Genomic DNA, 15,826 nt, shown 5'->3' on the forward strand with positions numbered 1-15,826 from the left:
CAAAAGTCAGTGGGTTACTCAATACTATTCTTGAGTGTGAACCCAGCGAACATGGAAGTATCAAAATGTGTACATACTAAATTTTTGTATTCAAAAACTAGCGTATGACCAAGTTCATTTCCACTTTTTTAAAATTGACATTCATTCCTAAAGCATTTGCTCTGCTTTGCAGTGTAAGCTACAGTCAGATTGAAACCAAAGTCAAGACATTTGCTGCTCAAAACACCTGCGTGTCTCTGCCAGATCTGTTCATATCATTACGGAGATGCTGAATGCCTTAGACATTTCTTTGTCTCGTCTTTTCTCCAGTAAGACGCTATAACACAAGGACAATAGCCCATTCTGTCAGTTTGTGAATGCTTCCCCTGACATTTTCTTACCTAGCAGCCTCGCAGCTTTTTTCCACTACTAACTTTTCCTGATTGTTGTGAAGGTTTTTCTGTTTGTTTCAGAAAGTGCCTGTCAAAAGCACTGTCAGACTAAGCAAAGCAAAGCAACAATCGAGAATTAATTGCATTTCTATCATTAATTAAGGCAAGCACTTCATCATCCACAGAACCCCAGAGAGACGCGCCGCAAGTGCAGCTGTTTTACATTCACACGACGAGGTTTACAAATTAATTTCTGGGAACGGATTGAAATGTTTTCAGAAAACTTCTCACTTATGCAAGGACAACCTTTAGATTTAGGTTTGCAAGATCAGTTTTGTAAATCACAAACAAATCAGATATGATTACCAGACTCATTTTCTTCACTACGCCACATTTACTGACTGTTTTATTTGTAATGGACTGTAAGATTAAAAGGCAAAATGTAAAACAAACTTTGGTCTCATTCAAATTCACTGCGCATTCATCCCTTAAGCTTCAATTTGCTGAATGTTGCTTCCAAATTTGCTTCAGCTTACTGGAAGTTGAACTTATTAGGCCTTTGAAATATTTATTGTGTAGCAAAGCGTAATTCGTTCAATTATTTCCATATCTAACTTAAAGTACAACGAGCAGATCCTGTTTAGCTAATGTTACACATAATTGCTGGATCAAGAGGTCATTATCGCTAACAATTGTTGCTGATTGTGTTCACGTACGTACTTCAAGAAACGAGCAATTAATATCTGAAGATTGAGCCTTTAGCTGAGGCCTCATTTAGTAAAATGTGATTCTAAACTATATACCAAGAAAGGATTTTCATTTTGGGTGGTGGTTTCTCCAGAAGTTAGTAATCTTTAGCCGTGGCCCCAGGCAGCGTTTAGTCATGGACGACGCTCTTTAATTGAGCCTCTCAGGGCTTGAATTTCCTTTCCACTGCGTCTTTCTTTCTCTGAGCGTTTATAAGTGTCCAGGGACTCCTGGATATCATTGTACCATAGTATAATCGAGTACAGAGCTGTGATACTTAACCGACACAGGCAACCAGACAAAGTCTCGCTTCAAAGTGGATGTAAAAACGTCACTTGCTAAAGTGTAAAATGAACTAGAGCGCTGACAGGAATGGATGTCAGTGTGTTCAAAGTTGCTCTGAGCCTACAGATTGTTTCAAACTTGAACAATTTGTGTATTTTTACAAGTCGTAAAAATCCGTCTTATGTTTTATCACCTGCAGTTTCACACCGATGAAATGACACATCCTGCGATCAATACGACATAGATATCTATATCTTTTCAGGGCTCGTGTCCTCAAAGCTTGAGAAGTTACAGATTATGTGTCAGCGAGGCTGAAATGAAAATAATGCTTGATTAGGATGCCCGTCCGTGTATCTCTCCCCCTTCAGCTTTCACATTCGCTCGCTCCGAGCTTTGATCTGCCTCATTTCAGCCAAGTTTCAAGCATGCTTCCATCCATTGGAGTGTCGGTGAAATGCCCACAGTGTGATAAATTCATGTCCCAGCTCTCTATCGCAGCTGCTATCGATCCAACATGAAGCCGAATCCATTTCATGGGATTCATTACCTTTAATAGGGTCATTTCACATTGTTTCTTCTAATTGACAGCCATTGTCTGAAGCCGTCCAGCCAAGCATATTGGGGAATTCATCAGAGCTGTATTGAGGCGCCTGTATGCCTCAGTAATCCCTAATGAAAACAGCTCTTAAATAAAAGGCAAAAGAAGATCCAGTGGCAGGAAACCTGAAGGTAGTAATGACACTATTGATTCCTAATACAGGGCTTATTACCAGATAGCAGAGGACAGCCAAACACTCTTTAATATAAAGGATCACCAGGGTTCCAGAGACATGCCATGATAACTGTTTACAAGATCATGTTCAGATTTAAACGTGCTCTGGGCTGCGATCTGTTTTCTGATATGAGCAGATTAACTAAAAATGAGACATCTGTTTTGAGTAGAGCATCATGTAGCAATTTCGTTGTTCCAATTTTTTCAAGGTACAAAGGCTCCATTCATCATTTATTGAAGATGCCATATTCAACACTTTTGTAGTGATTTATTGCTCCTTGAAGGGCACTTTTTTTATTTCATTTCAGCAATTTTATTTACATTTCCTTTTCATAATTGCCATTCAAATGTTTGGGGTCTGTACAATATACAGTGGGTACGGAAAGTATTCAGACCACCTTAAATTTTTCAGTCTTTGTTATATTGCAGCCATTTGCTAAAATCATTTAAGTTCATTTTTTTTCCTCATTAATGTACACACAGCACCCCATATTGACAGAAAAACACAGAATTGCTGACATTTTTGCAGATTTATTAAAAAAGAAAAACTGAAATATCACATGGTCATAAGTATTCAAACAGGTCCTAAGGTCAAACAGGGTCTGGATGGCTTGACACTCAAAGCTGCCATCATCGGGGGGTCAAACAGGGTCAAAAGGGGGGTCAAACACTTTTTCACACAGGGCCATGTGGGTTTGGATTTAGTTTTCCCTTCATAAAAAAAAACCTTCATTTAAAAACTGCATGTTGTGTTTACTTATGTTATCTTTAATTAATATTTAAATTTGTTTGATGATCTGAAACATTAAAGTGTGACAAACATGCAAAAAAATAAAAAATCAGGACGGGGGCCAACACTTCTTCACACCACTGTATATATATATATATTTATTTTTTTCAACTGCAGTTATGCTTACGAAGGCTGCATTTTTTTTTAAATCAAAAATACAGTATTATTGTGAAATTGTATTGCAATTTAAAATAACTTTTTTTCTGTTTTAGTGTATTTAAAAATGTAATTTGTTCTCTTGATGCAAACTGAATTAATCTAATCTAGTCACCAGTGTCAGATGATCCTTTAGAAATCTGCTTTAGAAATTTGCTGCTCAGGAAACATTTCTTATTATTATCAATGTTGAAAACAATTGTGCTAATATTTTTGTGGAAACTGTAATGTTTTTTTTTTTTTGATGAATAGAAAGTTCAAAAGAATATAAAGTCTTGATAATTTTTGGTCTATTTAAAGCATTCTTGATTAATAAGTGTTAATTTCTTTAAAAAAGTGTATATGAGTATATCTACAATATGAGTATATAGGCTCTGTAGATATCAACTATTTTAAAAAATCATCCATAGTATTCTGTAAAGGTATGTGGATCCTTGGACAAAGTCATTTTATGCTAAATCAATAAGCATATATGCTCTTACCTTCAGTCAGCTGCCTTCATTTAAATTAACGCTTAACTATTAATCAGTCCTTTCAAATATGTATAAAGCATATTTATGATAAGGTGTTGTGCTTCAAGTTTATTTGTATAGCGTTTTTTACGATACAAATCGTTGCAAAGCAGCTCTACAGGAAATTAAGTTTCCACAATATATTTATATATTGCAGAAACTTAATATATAAGAAACTATATATATGTAGCAGTTTGATCTGTGGATATTTTATGTCAGAAGTCAAGATTCATGTTTATGTTGTGAGGTTTAATTCCAGTAATACCTAATAAGTGTTTTTTAAAATGTTTTTCTTTTCATGACTACAGTAAATGTTACCGAAGATTATTCAAGGCCAACTCGGAATGGGCCTTGTCTCTTTTTGTTCAGTGAAATATTGGCCTTTTTGTGTGTTTCTATTATTTTATCTATCATGAAGCTTCCATAGAATTTAACAATACTACAGCACAAAGAGTAAAATACAACAAAACTCGCAACAACAAACATACCGATTAAACAGGATCTTTTAGATAACAAATATGCCCAGGGTAATTTCAGGGCTCGAGGGCAGAAATTTTAGTGCTTGGAAAGTAGATTTTTAAAAAATCTTAATATGCTATTTATGTTCATTTTAAACCTGTGTTTCAGGTTATCCACGCTACGATGTGATTGGAGACCACAGCAAAGGAGAATATCACCTACTGATTCAGAGGACCGAACTGACCGATGACGGCAGCTTTGAGTGTCAAGCCATCCAGGCTGCTACCAGATCTCGACCCGCTCGACTCACTGTTCTGGGTCAGTGTCACCTACCAGAACCTTCCATAAAAAGAGACGACAGACAGACAAATAGATGGATAGATAGATATTCATTGTGCTACATTACAAGCAAGTTCACTTTTTGCTTTTTTTTAATTGAAGCCTTTGTTGCATGAGTGCAGATAGATGGATTGATGGATGTACTGACAGACATTTAGACAAATCTATACATGATTTAACTAGAATAGCACTCGAGCAGTAAAGGAGTAAAAGAAAGCGAGGCCCTGAGAACGAGAAAGCATGAAAAAGCACCGTCTCTGCAATACTGTGAATGTAGACAAGAACAAAGTCAATCTCTGAGTTAGATAAATGTGTGACATTCTGAAATCAGGGCTAATCGGCTTTAATAAGACACATTAGATATGTTTGCGATCGATAAGAGGCCCTGACACAAATGCATTGCGTCAGCTTAGCTCCCAGGCAGCCCGACTGCCTGATTATCATTATCGATTTCTTTCTTTCCTTTGTTAAAACTATGATATATTCCAGAGGAATAAGTTCATTATGCCGGCCTTGGAGTAACAGCGTTTTAAACCAGTAATCTGAGTCTAGACGCTTAAAGCCGAGCGTAGATGCCTGCGATTCTAGGTCCATTAAAATGATTAATTATAGATGAGAGGCCGCTCATTTGTTTTTATTTTTTGCCGGTCCGGTGGCAGCAGAGACAAATCATCATGCTCCCCAGGGCAGAGCCATTAGCCTGACATGTAATCCCACACAAACTGGCTTATTTCTGAAAAGTTGCATACAAAACCGCAAGAGGCTCCTGAGCGAGGTAATGAACCTCATGTAGGGACTCCGTCACCGTCAATCCCCTGTCACTTCCCTCCTGGGGGGGACGACGGCGCGTGACCACAATCAGATGTGGCGTTTGGTTCGTTCGCTCGCTTTCTCTATCTCTCTCCTGACAGCCGGCATCCTGAGTAGTCTTTGTAACCTGATTGGATGCCTGGCCTGTGAAGTCTCAAACCTGTCTTTGTCACTTACCATGAAAAATGGCTATGGAGGCTTTTTCCCGACTTTGACTTTGAAGCCTGGTGTTTGAACGTGAGTTTTGGGCTCTGCTGCGACGCATTAATATGCCAAGGTCTCAAATTGTGCTACACCGGTGTGCATCGGCCACTAAATGGTGTCTCCGGTCCCCTGCGGAGCCCTCATGCAAATTCAGAGCTAGTTCACGCTTTCTTTTATTCTCTTTCAATAGGTTCTCAAACAGTTTCGATTTTGAACTTGTGCTTTTGCAATTACACAAGTGCGAATTTGGCAGCGGGAGGGCGGCTGACCTGCCGGAGTGACATTTGAACTTTGAACATCCGTAGGAGAGTTGTGGGGTAACTCAGTTTGCTTTGTTGTGGCCAGGCTGCTGAATAAGACATGAGATGGGGTTGGTACACATTGCTGAAGAAGGACCCCCTGAGGCTAATTAGATCCAAGGAATTCCCCTAAAGCCAAGGCGAGGAGCTGGAGAGAGAGCGAGAGCCACGGCGCAGCCACTCTGTGAACCGTGGGGAGAAACCCGTGCCACTTCCAAAGGTCACCATTGTTTAAAAAGAGCTACTGCAGTGTTTCTGTAAGCTCTCAGCATTTCTGCTCATTGTCTTCGGAGTTAAAAAGCTTGTGCGATTTGGCTGCTTTCAGACTTAATTAGAGGCTTTCTTTCCTTCTTGACGCGATTTGATGCGAATGAAAACAAGGCTGTGTGGAACAAAAGTACAGTTCGTTCAATATGTCAAACTGTCTTAAAGTCAACATGCAATCAAAATTGACCCATTCACATTTCCTAGTCTTATTAGAAACAATATGTTGGTTATTTTAAAGAGAAAAGTTTGAAAATTACTTGCTCTCTCTCTCTCTCTCTCTCTCTGAATTGACTTGTTGCTCTTGTGTTTCTACAATTTCCTTCCAAACATCTCCATTCTGGTATGTAGTGCGTATTTCTCATTGTACAATCAATTCACATGGATAATCATGTTCAAGCCTAATTATGAACATGAAGGCTGTTTGATGACTGTCATAATTTTCGCGACCCGTTTTTTTTTTTTTACTAAAAGTTTAGCAGAACGTCATAATTAGTATGTCTATTTAATGAAGCACAACCAGAATTTTTTTGTGTGTAAAAAGTAAAACAAATTACTGCACTTAAAATACACAAATTATTGTAGGGCTGCGCATTTTGAACCTAATTGTACAGATCACATTAATTAGGTCTACATGTGAACTTCTCAGACTAGTAGTAGGAAAAGCTAGTGGATTAAAGCTTTGTACGAGATGTTATCCTCTGCCTTAAGAGCGTGTTGAACAAGCCATGTTAACCCGTCCCAGAGGGAGACAAACATCAGTCCTAATGAAAGGAGACGGCAATTACTTGTAGTCTTTCAAAGCAAAGAGGCTGTTCAGTTTCTCCTCTTTGTGGATAAGACACCAGTCTGGGATCATCAACCGATTGTCTGAAAACTACAATGGAAAGGTGGCGAAAAGATGTCCTGTTGTCTTTTCCCTTTTTTTATGGGTTTCTCACCCTTTCGCAGCAAGCTAACTCACCCAACCCTGTCCAAATACGCTCCCCGTCTCCTCATGTTAATGTCAGCACCAGCGTTGGCCACAAAAAGGCACATCGCAGCCAGACTGGGAACAGAGAAAGCAAACAATGCTGTGATGAAATTGAAAATGTAGAGTTCACAGATACAGGTTTCGACCCGAATAACAGCCAAATGCCATTGTTCCCTGTTTTATTCCCTCCCCACTACATAGTTGTCTTGGTTTTAAATTCAAGAATTATCACCTCAGTGTGCAAGTGCAGTTAGTGATATGAGTTTTTAAAAAATGTATTGAAGTTTGCAACAGCTGGTCCTCATTTCAAACGTCACACTTTGTTGAATAGGCAGCAGGCATGCAGCAACATCTGCATCTCAGAGAAATGTGAATTCACAGACAGGTACATCATGCTACTGTGTCGCAGCAGAATAAAAATTTTCACTAATGTGACATAGGTGCAGAACTTCAGCTGAGATATATGCAGTGTCTAAAATTAACTTGCATGATGCCAAATGTGAATGACATTATGCTTTGGCAAGTAAATTAAATTGTCCATTTTACATTTACATATCTGGCAGATGCTTTTATCCAAAGCGACTTGCGATTCACATTTTATCATTTTTAGCTTTACCTGAATAAAACCCATGACCTTGGTGTTGCTAGTACCATTCTCAACGTTTTGAGCTACATAATGGTTTAAAACTTTAAAGGCAACCACTTATTTTAATTTATTCAGCAGTTAGCTCTGGTCTATGTTGAATGGCTGAGCAGTGTTCCACAATGAGACGTTTCACTATTTTTATTTCTCATTTTTTTATTCAGGATACTCTGATGAATAGAAAGTTCAGTATTGACGTAAAATACAAATATTTTGAAACATTTTAAATACCTTTACTGTCACTTTTGATCAATTTAATGCATCTTTGCTGAATAAAAATATTAATTTCTTAAAAAAATAATAAAAATTCTTAGTAACCCCTGAACAGTGCATTTTACTTCTGGATTGCACACACAATATAAAATTTTTTACTATGTCTCTGAAATTACATATTCAAGGATTAATGTTTTAAAAGTTGTAAACAACTGCTCAGTACAAAAACAAATGCTATTGAGATCACATTGATGTATCATCGAGAGCAACAGGAAAGGAAAAACTGCTCCGTGACAGGCTCCTCCTGTACTGTAGAGCTCCCACAGGGCATGTGGAGCTCGAGCGGAGCGCTGCTGTCCCAGGCCAAAGGGCTCTCTGGTGTGGGCCACTTGTCCATGCTTGCCATCCCTGTTCATGCTGTACTGTTTTTTTGGGGGCATCCTCCCAAAAATACTGTTTCTGAGCATCTGACGTCTCAGTGACATACCTTCCCTCCCAGAGAAGCTTTTAAGGGAACTCGAGCAGAAGGAGTGGGATAAATTGTTCGTTCTCAATTCAGCGGTTGTGTCAATAATGGCACCCTGTAGTTGAAGCTCATCAAGCTGACATCTATTTATTTATTTATACTCGCTATTCATGTCATAACCGAAATACAAACATACTTAACCTAAAGCGTAATTAAACTTTTAATATTCATCGCCTCCTCAATATATTTAGATCAATACATGAAAGCCTGTCTTTATATAATAATTAAGACACATTAATGTGAAATGACAACACTAGTGTTAACTGAAATTAAGAAAACCTTAATGATGTCAGTAGAGCTGCCAGTATTAAAAGAAACAGATTAGCATCTGCGGAGACCTGGAGAACTTTTCTTCTACAGATTTGTCAGAACAAATGAAACAGTGTATCTTCAAAGTCTCACTTGAGGCTTTCCCTCGAACAGAAGGAACTGTTCACAATTGAAAAACAGGCCCAAGGTCGGTCGGATGCTCTCGCATTGATAAGCTGACGGGAGAATGTAAGACAATGATTTCTATTAGAAAACAAACAGATAGTTCAGTGCCGCAAGGCCGTTTGGGCATTGTGGTGTTTAGCCAACATTACTGCACAACAGTGACAAAAAGTGACATGCAGTTCAAGGTTGGTTAGTGCTTCATGTAATGCAGTTTCCATTAATTATGTTAAAAATAGTCCTGGATTTAACATTTCCTGGCCTTGTGTTAACATTTCAACTTTTCAAATGTTATTTCCCCTTGTTTATTACATTTTAATTGGATTTCCTACAGTTCATTTGAAACTAAGTGCCCCCTTTGTTAAAAAACTGGCCTTCAGCAGGAACTTTCAAAAGGCAAAACACCACACCATCATTATCTGATCAACACGAGTGCAGTTTCAAACAACACAGAGGAATATTTCACTTCAAATGCTTTTATTCAAATAAATGTTTGTGTCCTGGTAACAAAATCACATCTGCTCCTGTTTAAAGGGCTTTTATTGTGAACCTCCATGAGTATTTTTAGTTAATACACCTGAAAAAATAAAAACAAAAAAGGAGGGATAATTGCTAAAGGCTGTGTGCCGCTGTGTGGTACAACAACTGAACTCAGGATGAAAGTGATTAATCCACCGTGCTACCAATTCCTGCGAGATAAAGATGGAGAGAGGGAACGAGAAAAGGGAGAGAGAGACATCTCCAGATGCTAGACCAAATCCAGGTACATTATAAAATAGGTCACATTTCCCAGAATGCCCCTTCTCTCTTGTTTCCAAAATGAAATTGCTCCATTTTTCTCCTTCCACATGCTGAATGACTCAAGGTGTCTCAAGGGCCCGGTGTATCAAGAGGGCAGAGACAGAAGTAATTCGGTCCTGGCTGTTCGTTAGGCTCTGTGTGAGAGTTTCTCCCCATTCTGAACAGCAATTACGGTGGGATGATTAATCCATCTTGTTGACTGGCTCAACACAAAGAAGATGATTGGCTGCGTTAAGGCACCGGCTTGGAAGCACCGCACTAGGGCATATTTGCAAACATGGCGGTCACAAGAAGGTTTAACATGGTTACACCAGTCTCTGGCGCTCACAAGGAGAGCATGAACCATCTGGGATCCGTGCCACATGGAGAGTCACGGGATGCCATCCAAAGCTGCTTGGAAATGGCAGTGTGTGAATTCACACCATAATATATAGGCACTTAGCTTTCTGGAATTCTGGGACTTGAATATTGGACTGCAGTGCCAGCTCTCTAATTCAACCCCATCAATAACTGAAACTTGAGCAGACAGACTGATTGACTTAACTGTTGTGCTCATTTGCATACACTTAGCCTCTGGTCTATCAGTCCCGGAAAACAATCCCAGCATGCAATTGTAAGCTGTGTTTGTATCACTTGGGGAAAAAAACAAAAAAAAAACGAATGAGTTTGCTCTAAACAGGCAAAACACTTAGGCATTAAAACAAGCCGTTAAGGATAGTTTTGATGTCCAGATGGGGAAAGGAATATGACACTGACTTTAATTGCTCCTGGAAATGAGAGTGGATTCTGAGTGGATGGAAGTACTTTGAATTATCTGACGCTAATTTAAATGCAGCAAAGGGGTTTAGATCTATCTATCTATCTATCTATCTATCTATCTATCTATCTATCTATCTATCTATCTATCTATCTATCTATCTATCTATCTATCTATCTATCTATCTATCTATCTATCTATCTATCTATCTATCTATCTATCTATCTATCTATCTCCTTGTTCATCTAGGCTGCATTTATTTGACTAAAATAGCAATATTAAGTATTTTTACACTTTAATAATTATTGCAATTTAAAAACTTTTCTACTTGAATGTATTTGAAAATATAATTTATTTATGTTATGGAACTTTTGTAACATTATACTTTTATATTATGCTTTACTTTTGATCACTTTTGGTCAATTTATTGCATCCTTACTGAATAAAAGATTTATATTCTTTCAAAAAAAAAAAAAAAAAAATCTTACTGACCCCCAAACTTTTAAACAGAAATGTGTATCTATGTATACTGTCTATTAATTTTGTTTACATAATTTGTATGCCTATTTATAATATCTTATTACAGTTAAACAGATTTACTTTTCCATCACGACAGACCGAATCAGTTTTCTACTTTTCATTTTTCCTCATTACTTCTTTATCTCTCTCTTTCTCTAATCTCTCCCACTCTCTCTATTTTTCTCCTTCTCCAATCCGTGCTGACAAATAGATGCGGCTGTGGCCTTTATACACGCAGGCAGAAGGGAAAAACTATTCATTCGTTCTGAGAACCGTATGATTTTTTCAAGCCGGAGGGAGACTTGATTGGTTCCAGGGAAGAAACACCAGCTAACAAATCACACAGGACTCCGTGCTCTGAGATCTCCGCGTAGTGCGAGGGACAAGTCTCCACGGTCTGATGTGCTACAAAGAAAGATCTGAAGAGAAGATGTCCGGCGTCCTCCTTCAGAGACTTTCATTTCATGAAGAAACATAGTCAAAACGTCCCCTTTGCACCCTAAACTTCACTGTTACCAAGGCGACTTGAAGTACCCAGTTGCTCAAACTTGTGAATGCCGCCTGATTGGCCAGAAATCTCGGCAAGAGTAAAAGCTGGCAGAAGTCTAATCAGTAAGATATGATTAATGGGGTCTCAGCTTCCCTCTTAATGAAGTCAGCATCTCTGGGACGTCCCCCAACAACAACCACCCCCCAAGTCGGCCCTTTCTGGCACCTTCAAATAGTCCCTCCTCTTCTCACGTCTTACTGCCCTCTCTCTTTTTCCAGTGCTCTCTCTGGAGCACTCAGGATGTAGCAGCTGCTTGTTGCCTTTGATTTAGACTTGCTCCAGATATGCTCCCTAATGAGCTGAGTGCCCAATCAATAATTTACCTGAATCTGAGTGAGAAGCAGGCAGATCAGAGCTGTTTAAAAAGAGAACTGCAATCAGTGCTATTCAGAAATCAGTTTTTTGACTCATCCTTTCATTTCTCCCCCTCTCTCTCCTTCACTATGTGGCATTGTTTGTGAAACAAGAGGATAAACTTCTCTCTGATTTTATTTCCAGTTCCTCCTGATGACCCCGTGATAATCGGAGCGCCTGTGGTGAGCTTGCGTGCAGGGGACTCGCTAAACCTCACCTGCCACGCCAACAACGCCAAACCAGCCGCCTCCATCATCTGGATCCGTAACGGAGATGTACTGAATGGTGCCGCTTACACCAAGGTATGGGAGATCCCTGCTGCTGCTGGCAGTTATTGTAACAAAATAACACAATACAGCAACATGATGGAACCAGGCAGTGTGTCTCAAAATCATTTTTAGGCAGAATTGTGTTCAAATGTTCAATAAAATGCATCTGTGATGCCCGAAAAAGTGTTTTGTTTCAAATTTGAACGTTCATATCTAGCTATTATGCCCCAAAAAATGCTGTATTGAACATTTTAGATTGTTTAAATGTGTATCTGATGCCCAAAAATGCCGTATTGAGTGTTTGGTTTTAAATTGAATAACCAAAAGTTCCATTTTGAACAGGTGAACGCTTCTGTAATACCCCCCGAAAAATCAGTTTCAACGTTTTGTTTCATTTCAGATGTGCATGTGACATCCAAAAATATGCCTGAAACATTTTGATTCGATTCAAACGTGCATATGCTGCGCAAAAAGCTTTCCTCAAAGTTTTTGACTCGGTTCAAAATATGCATGTGATGCCCCAAAAAAATCTGTCTCAAGAGTTTGATTCAATTCAAACAGGCACTGCTGCCCAAAACACTGTTTCATTTCAGATTGAATGATCAAGTGATCAAAAGATTCAACGTTTCAAACGTTTCCCAAAAAAGTGTTTCATTTCAAATTGAATCATCTATCAAGCCCAAAATGTTGTTTTGAGTGATTTCGATTCAACTTGTGCATCTGATGCTCAAAAATGTCTGAAATTGTTTTGATTCACTTCAAACATGCATATAATGACCAAAAATACTGTACCAAACATTCATTTCAAAGCGAATGATTGAGTCTGTGATGGCCTAAAATGTTGTATAAAATATTTTAGATTTAGTTTGACCATTCTAACGCTCCTATCATAAAATAACATGGTTCAGTCTTCATTCAAACATGATGATTGAACCATGAATTGAATGCGCTTATGACCAAGAATATATTGAGTGTTTAAACATACTTATGTTCCCCAAGAACGCTGTCTAAAAACATTTCAATTCAGTTTAAACGTTCAAGCACTTCTGCGACACCCAAAAATGCTGTCTAGGTGGATAACTGCATAGGTTTTGAGACACAGCTTGTATGTTTGACAATATTTTTTTTTTTGCATACAGTTGATATTTTCAATATTACCACTTTTTCACGTCAAAAAAAGAGTCTCTCATGAAATCCTGCACTCCGCCTGACTGTGTGTCCATGAAACGCTCGGCTCTGTCAAATTAATAACAAGTGAGGACTAATTTTTAATTTAATTCTTGGGGCAAAGTGAAGCTGTAATGCAGTGCTTTAAATATGTCATAATGGAAAGACATTCCAGTACTTCATTATGAATGTGTTCCTTAGCAATTTGCTCATGTGTCAGCTTTAGGGAGAAAATTGAGAGAGCAGGAAATGTGTTTAAAGGGCCGCTCGCACTATGATTGGAGAGTGTAATCTGCTCATTTTGAGTAAGCTGAACCCCTCAGCACCCACCGGAGGGAGTCCCTTCATTAATTAACCAGACCTAATTTAGACACAAGCAAACTAGACAGGTTACCTCTTTTTTTCCCAACAGAAGTACTGCTTTCAAATCTGTTCTACACTTGGGAGACTCTTTTAAATCCTTCTGAAATCAAGTGCCTCCATGAGACGGATAAAAACAAAGCTATTCACGTCTCAAAAGTCATGCCAGTGTAAACTGGATATTAGATGTTTTTTTAATGAAAACAGGAGTCTTATAAACCGCTGATTCTTGAGTGCTGGGACAGAACAGCCTGCAGAACTGAGAAGAGGAATGTACAGAGGAATTACTTTGGATTAATCTGTTAAACATGTTCAGAGGTGCTGGTTCAACCTTCTGCTTCTTCTGTTTTCACAGTGTTTTTCTTTGCCGCAACTCAGTGTGTCAACACGATTAAGGATGAATTGAGATCACAGGATGGTTTCACACTGATTTTCAGCTTTATCTATTGAATTGTCACCACAGTCAGACAGAAAATCAACACCGCTGATGAAATATCCATAATGCATTTAATCACACATTCATTCGATGTGTGTGCATTAGCTGTTTTGTTATTTTAGAAGTGCTACAGGATGTACATCAAATAAGTGGAAAACATCTAAAATTCCCTTTACTTACAGTTCTCCTGTTCAAACGTTTTGAAAAAATATTTTTGGAAAAAGTCTCTTGATCAAATATCCAGTAAAATAATATTGGGAAATTTTACTACAATTTTAAATAACAGTTTTTTTGTTTTAATCTATTTTAAAATGTAATTTCTACCTTTGGTGACAAAACCAAATTTTCAGTAGCCATTAATCTAGTTTTAAGTGTCACATGATCCTTAAGAAATCATTTAAATATGCTGATTTGGTGTGACATCTCTGAATTCAATAATGCCTTAACTGAAAATTGAGTGTTTAATCTTATTATTATACATTACTGACACTCTATCCTCCAATTTGATACTGTTAAGTGCTTTGCTATATAAATAAAGGTGACTTGACTTTACTTGACTTCAAGGAGCATGTATTATTATCACAATTAATAATTTTCCTATTTCTGTATTTATTTATATTTTAATATATCTTTTGATATATATGGGGTGAAAACAGTATCAAATCCTCCCACAAATGCACGCAAGAGATCCACACTCGCACACACAATCCACAAATGCATGCGAGAGATCCACAGGGCGATACACAAATGCACGCGAGAGAGATCCACATGCGCACACACAGTCCAGAAATGCATGCGAGAGATCCACATGCGCGCACATGCAATCCAGGCAAGTGCATTATTGTTTCTTTGCTCACAAAATGATCCTCAAATACTGTTGTACCCCTTATTTCATGCACAACATATCGTGAGTCATTTGAATTAGTGATCTGCCTTAAGAATGTCTATAAATACATGCTTTTGTATCTGCGGATTCTTTTGAGACTGTCATTCTGTGGCCTTAACTCACAAATGCACACAAGCCTATCTGTTCACTTTACCTATGGAATGAATGAAGTAGGTGGTCAGACATGTGTAGTAGAATGTCGATCTGAATGGTGATCCACTTTAAGAATCCACTTTTTTTCCAACATTATTGCGACCAATATTTGGAATTTCATCATGTGATATTTAGATTTTTTTTTCATTGGTTACACGTGTATCTTCGTCTTCTTTGTCTTATGTGCACACACTGTACGATTTTATGATCCTTTGTGTTTCTGAAATACAGTGAGCTGTATGCTGCAAGTATCACGTTTCTGTAGTGCTGTGGTCTGTGTTCGTTGCGAATATACGGTGTTGCTTTGTGACAGGAGTTTAAGTCCCAGGTCCGATTATATTCCTTTCTCTTCTTTTCATTTGTTGTGTATAGTATATGTCTTTTAAATGTTGTAGAAACTTCCATTTCTGCAAATAACATGAATAACAGGAAATGCTTTATTTATAGTGATTCATGGTGAACTGGTGTAAGCCGTATCAGCTGAACTGAACAGTGGCTGAACAACTGATTTCCCATATGAACGCGCTTGTTTTGCTTCTTTACATATAGGCTATACTTGCTGTATGCCTGGAAAACAATATAGGTAAGTTTCTGACGAATAATAATAATAATAAAAAAAGGTTAAATGCTGGCCTTTTCTGTACAGTTACATTTCCTCTGCTTTGTTATTATCCTAACATGCATGCACATAGCCTATATAAGCAATATGATTATGTTGATGTTCCAATAATTTTTTTTGTGCAAACAGGCAATGCCTGTTAAAAACGAAATGTTTGTTT

General features: G+C 38.1%; 1 protein-coding gene across 1 annotated transcript in view; it reads left to right on the forward strand.

Moving 5' to 3' along the window:
- Nucleotides 1–15,826, forward strand: part of LOC306864264 (kin of IRRE-like protein 3) — a gene marked incomplete at both ends in the record, with an annotated part of 148,793 nt that overhangs the window by 84,552 nt on the left and 48,415 nt on the right. The window contains 2 exons of the mRNA XM_079408167.1: nucleotides 4,261–4,410; nucleotides 11,921–12,078. Coding sequence (XP_079264293.1) covers nucleotides 4,261–4,410; nucleotides 11,921–12,078 — 308 coding nt within the window. The remainder of the gene's footprint in view (nucleotides 1–4,260; nucleotides 4,411–11,920; nucleotides 12,079–15,826) is intronic.

Source organism: Barbus barbus (assembly GCF_936440315.1).
Source record: "Barbus barbus genome assembly, chromosome: 45".
Lineage (NCBI taxonomy): Eukaryota > Metazoa > Chordata > Actinopteri > Cypriniformes > Cyprinidae > Barbus > Barbus barbus.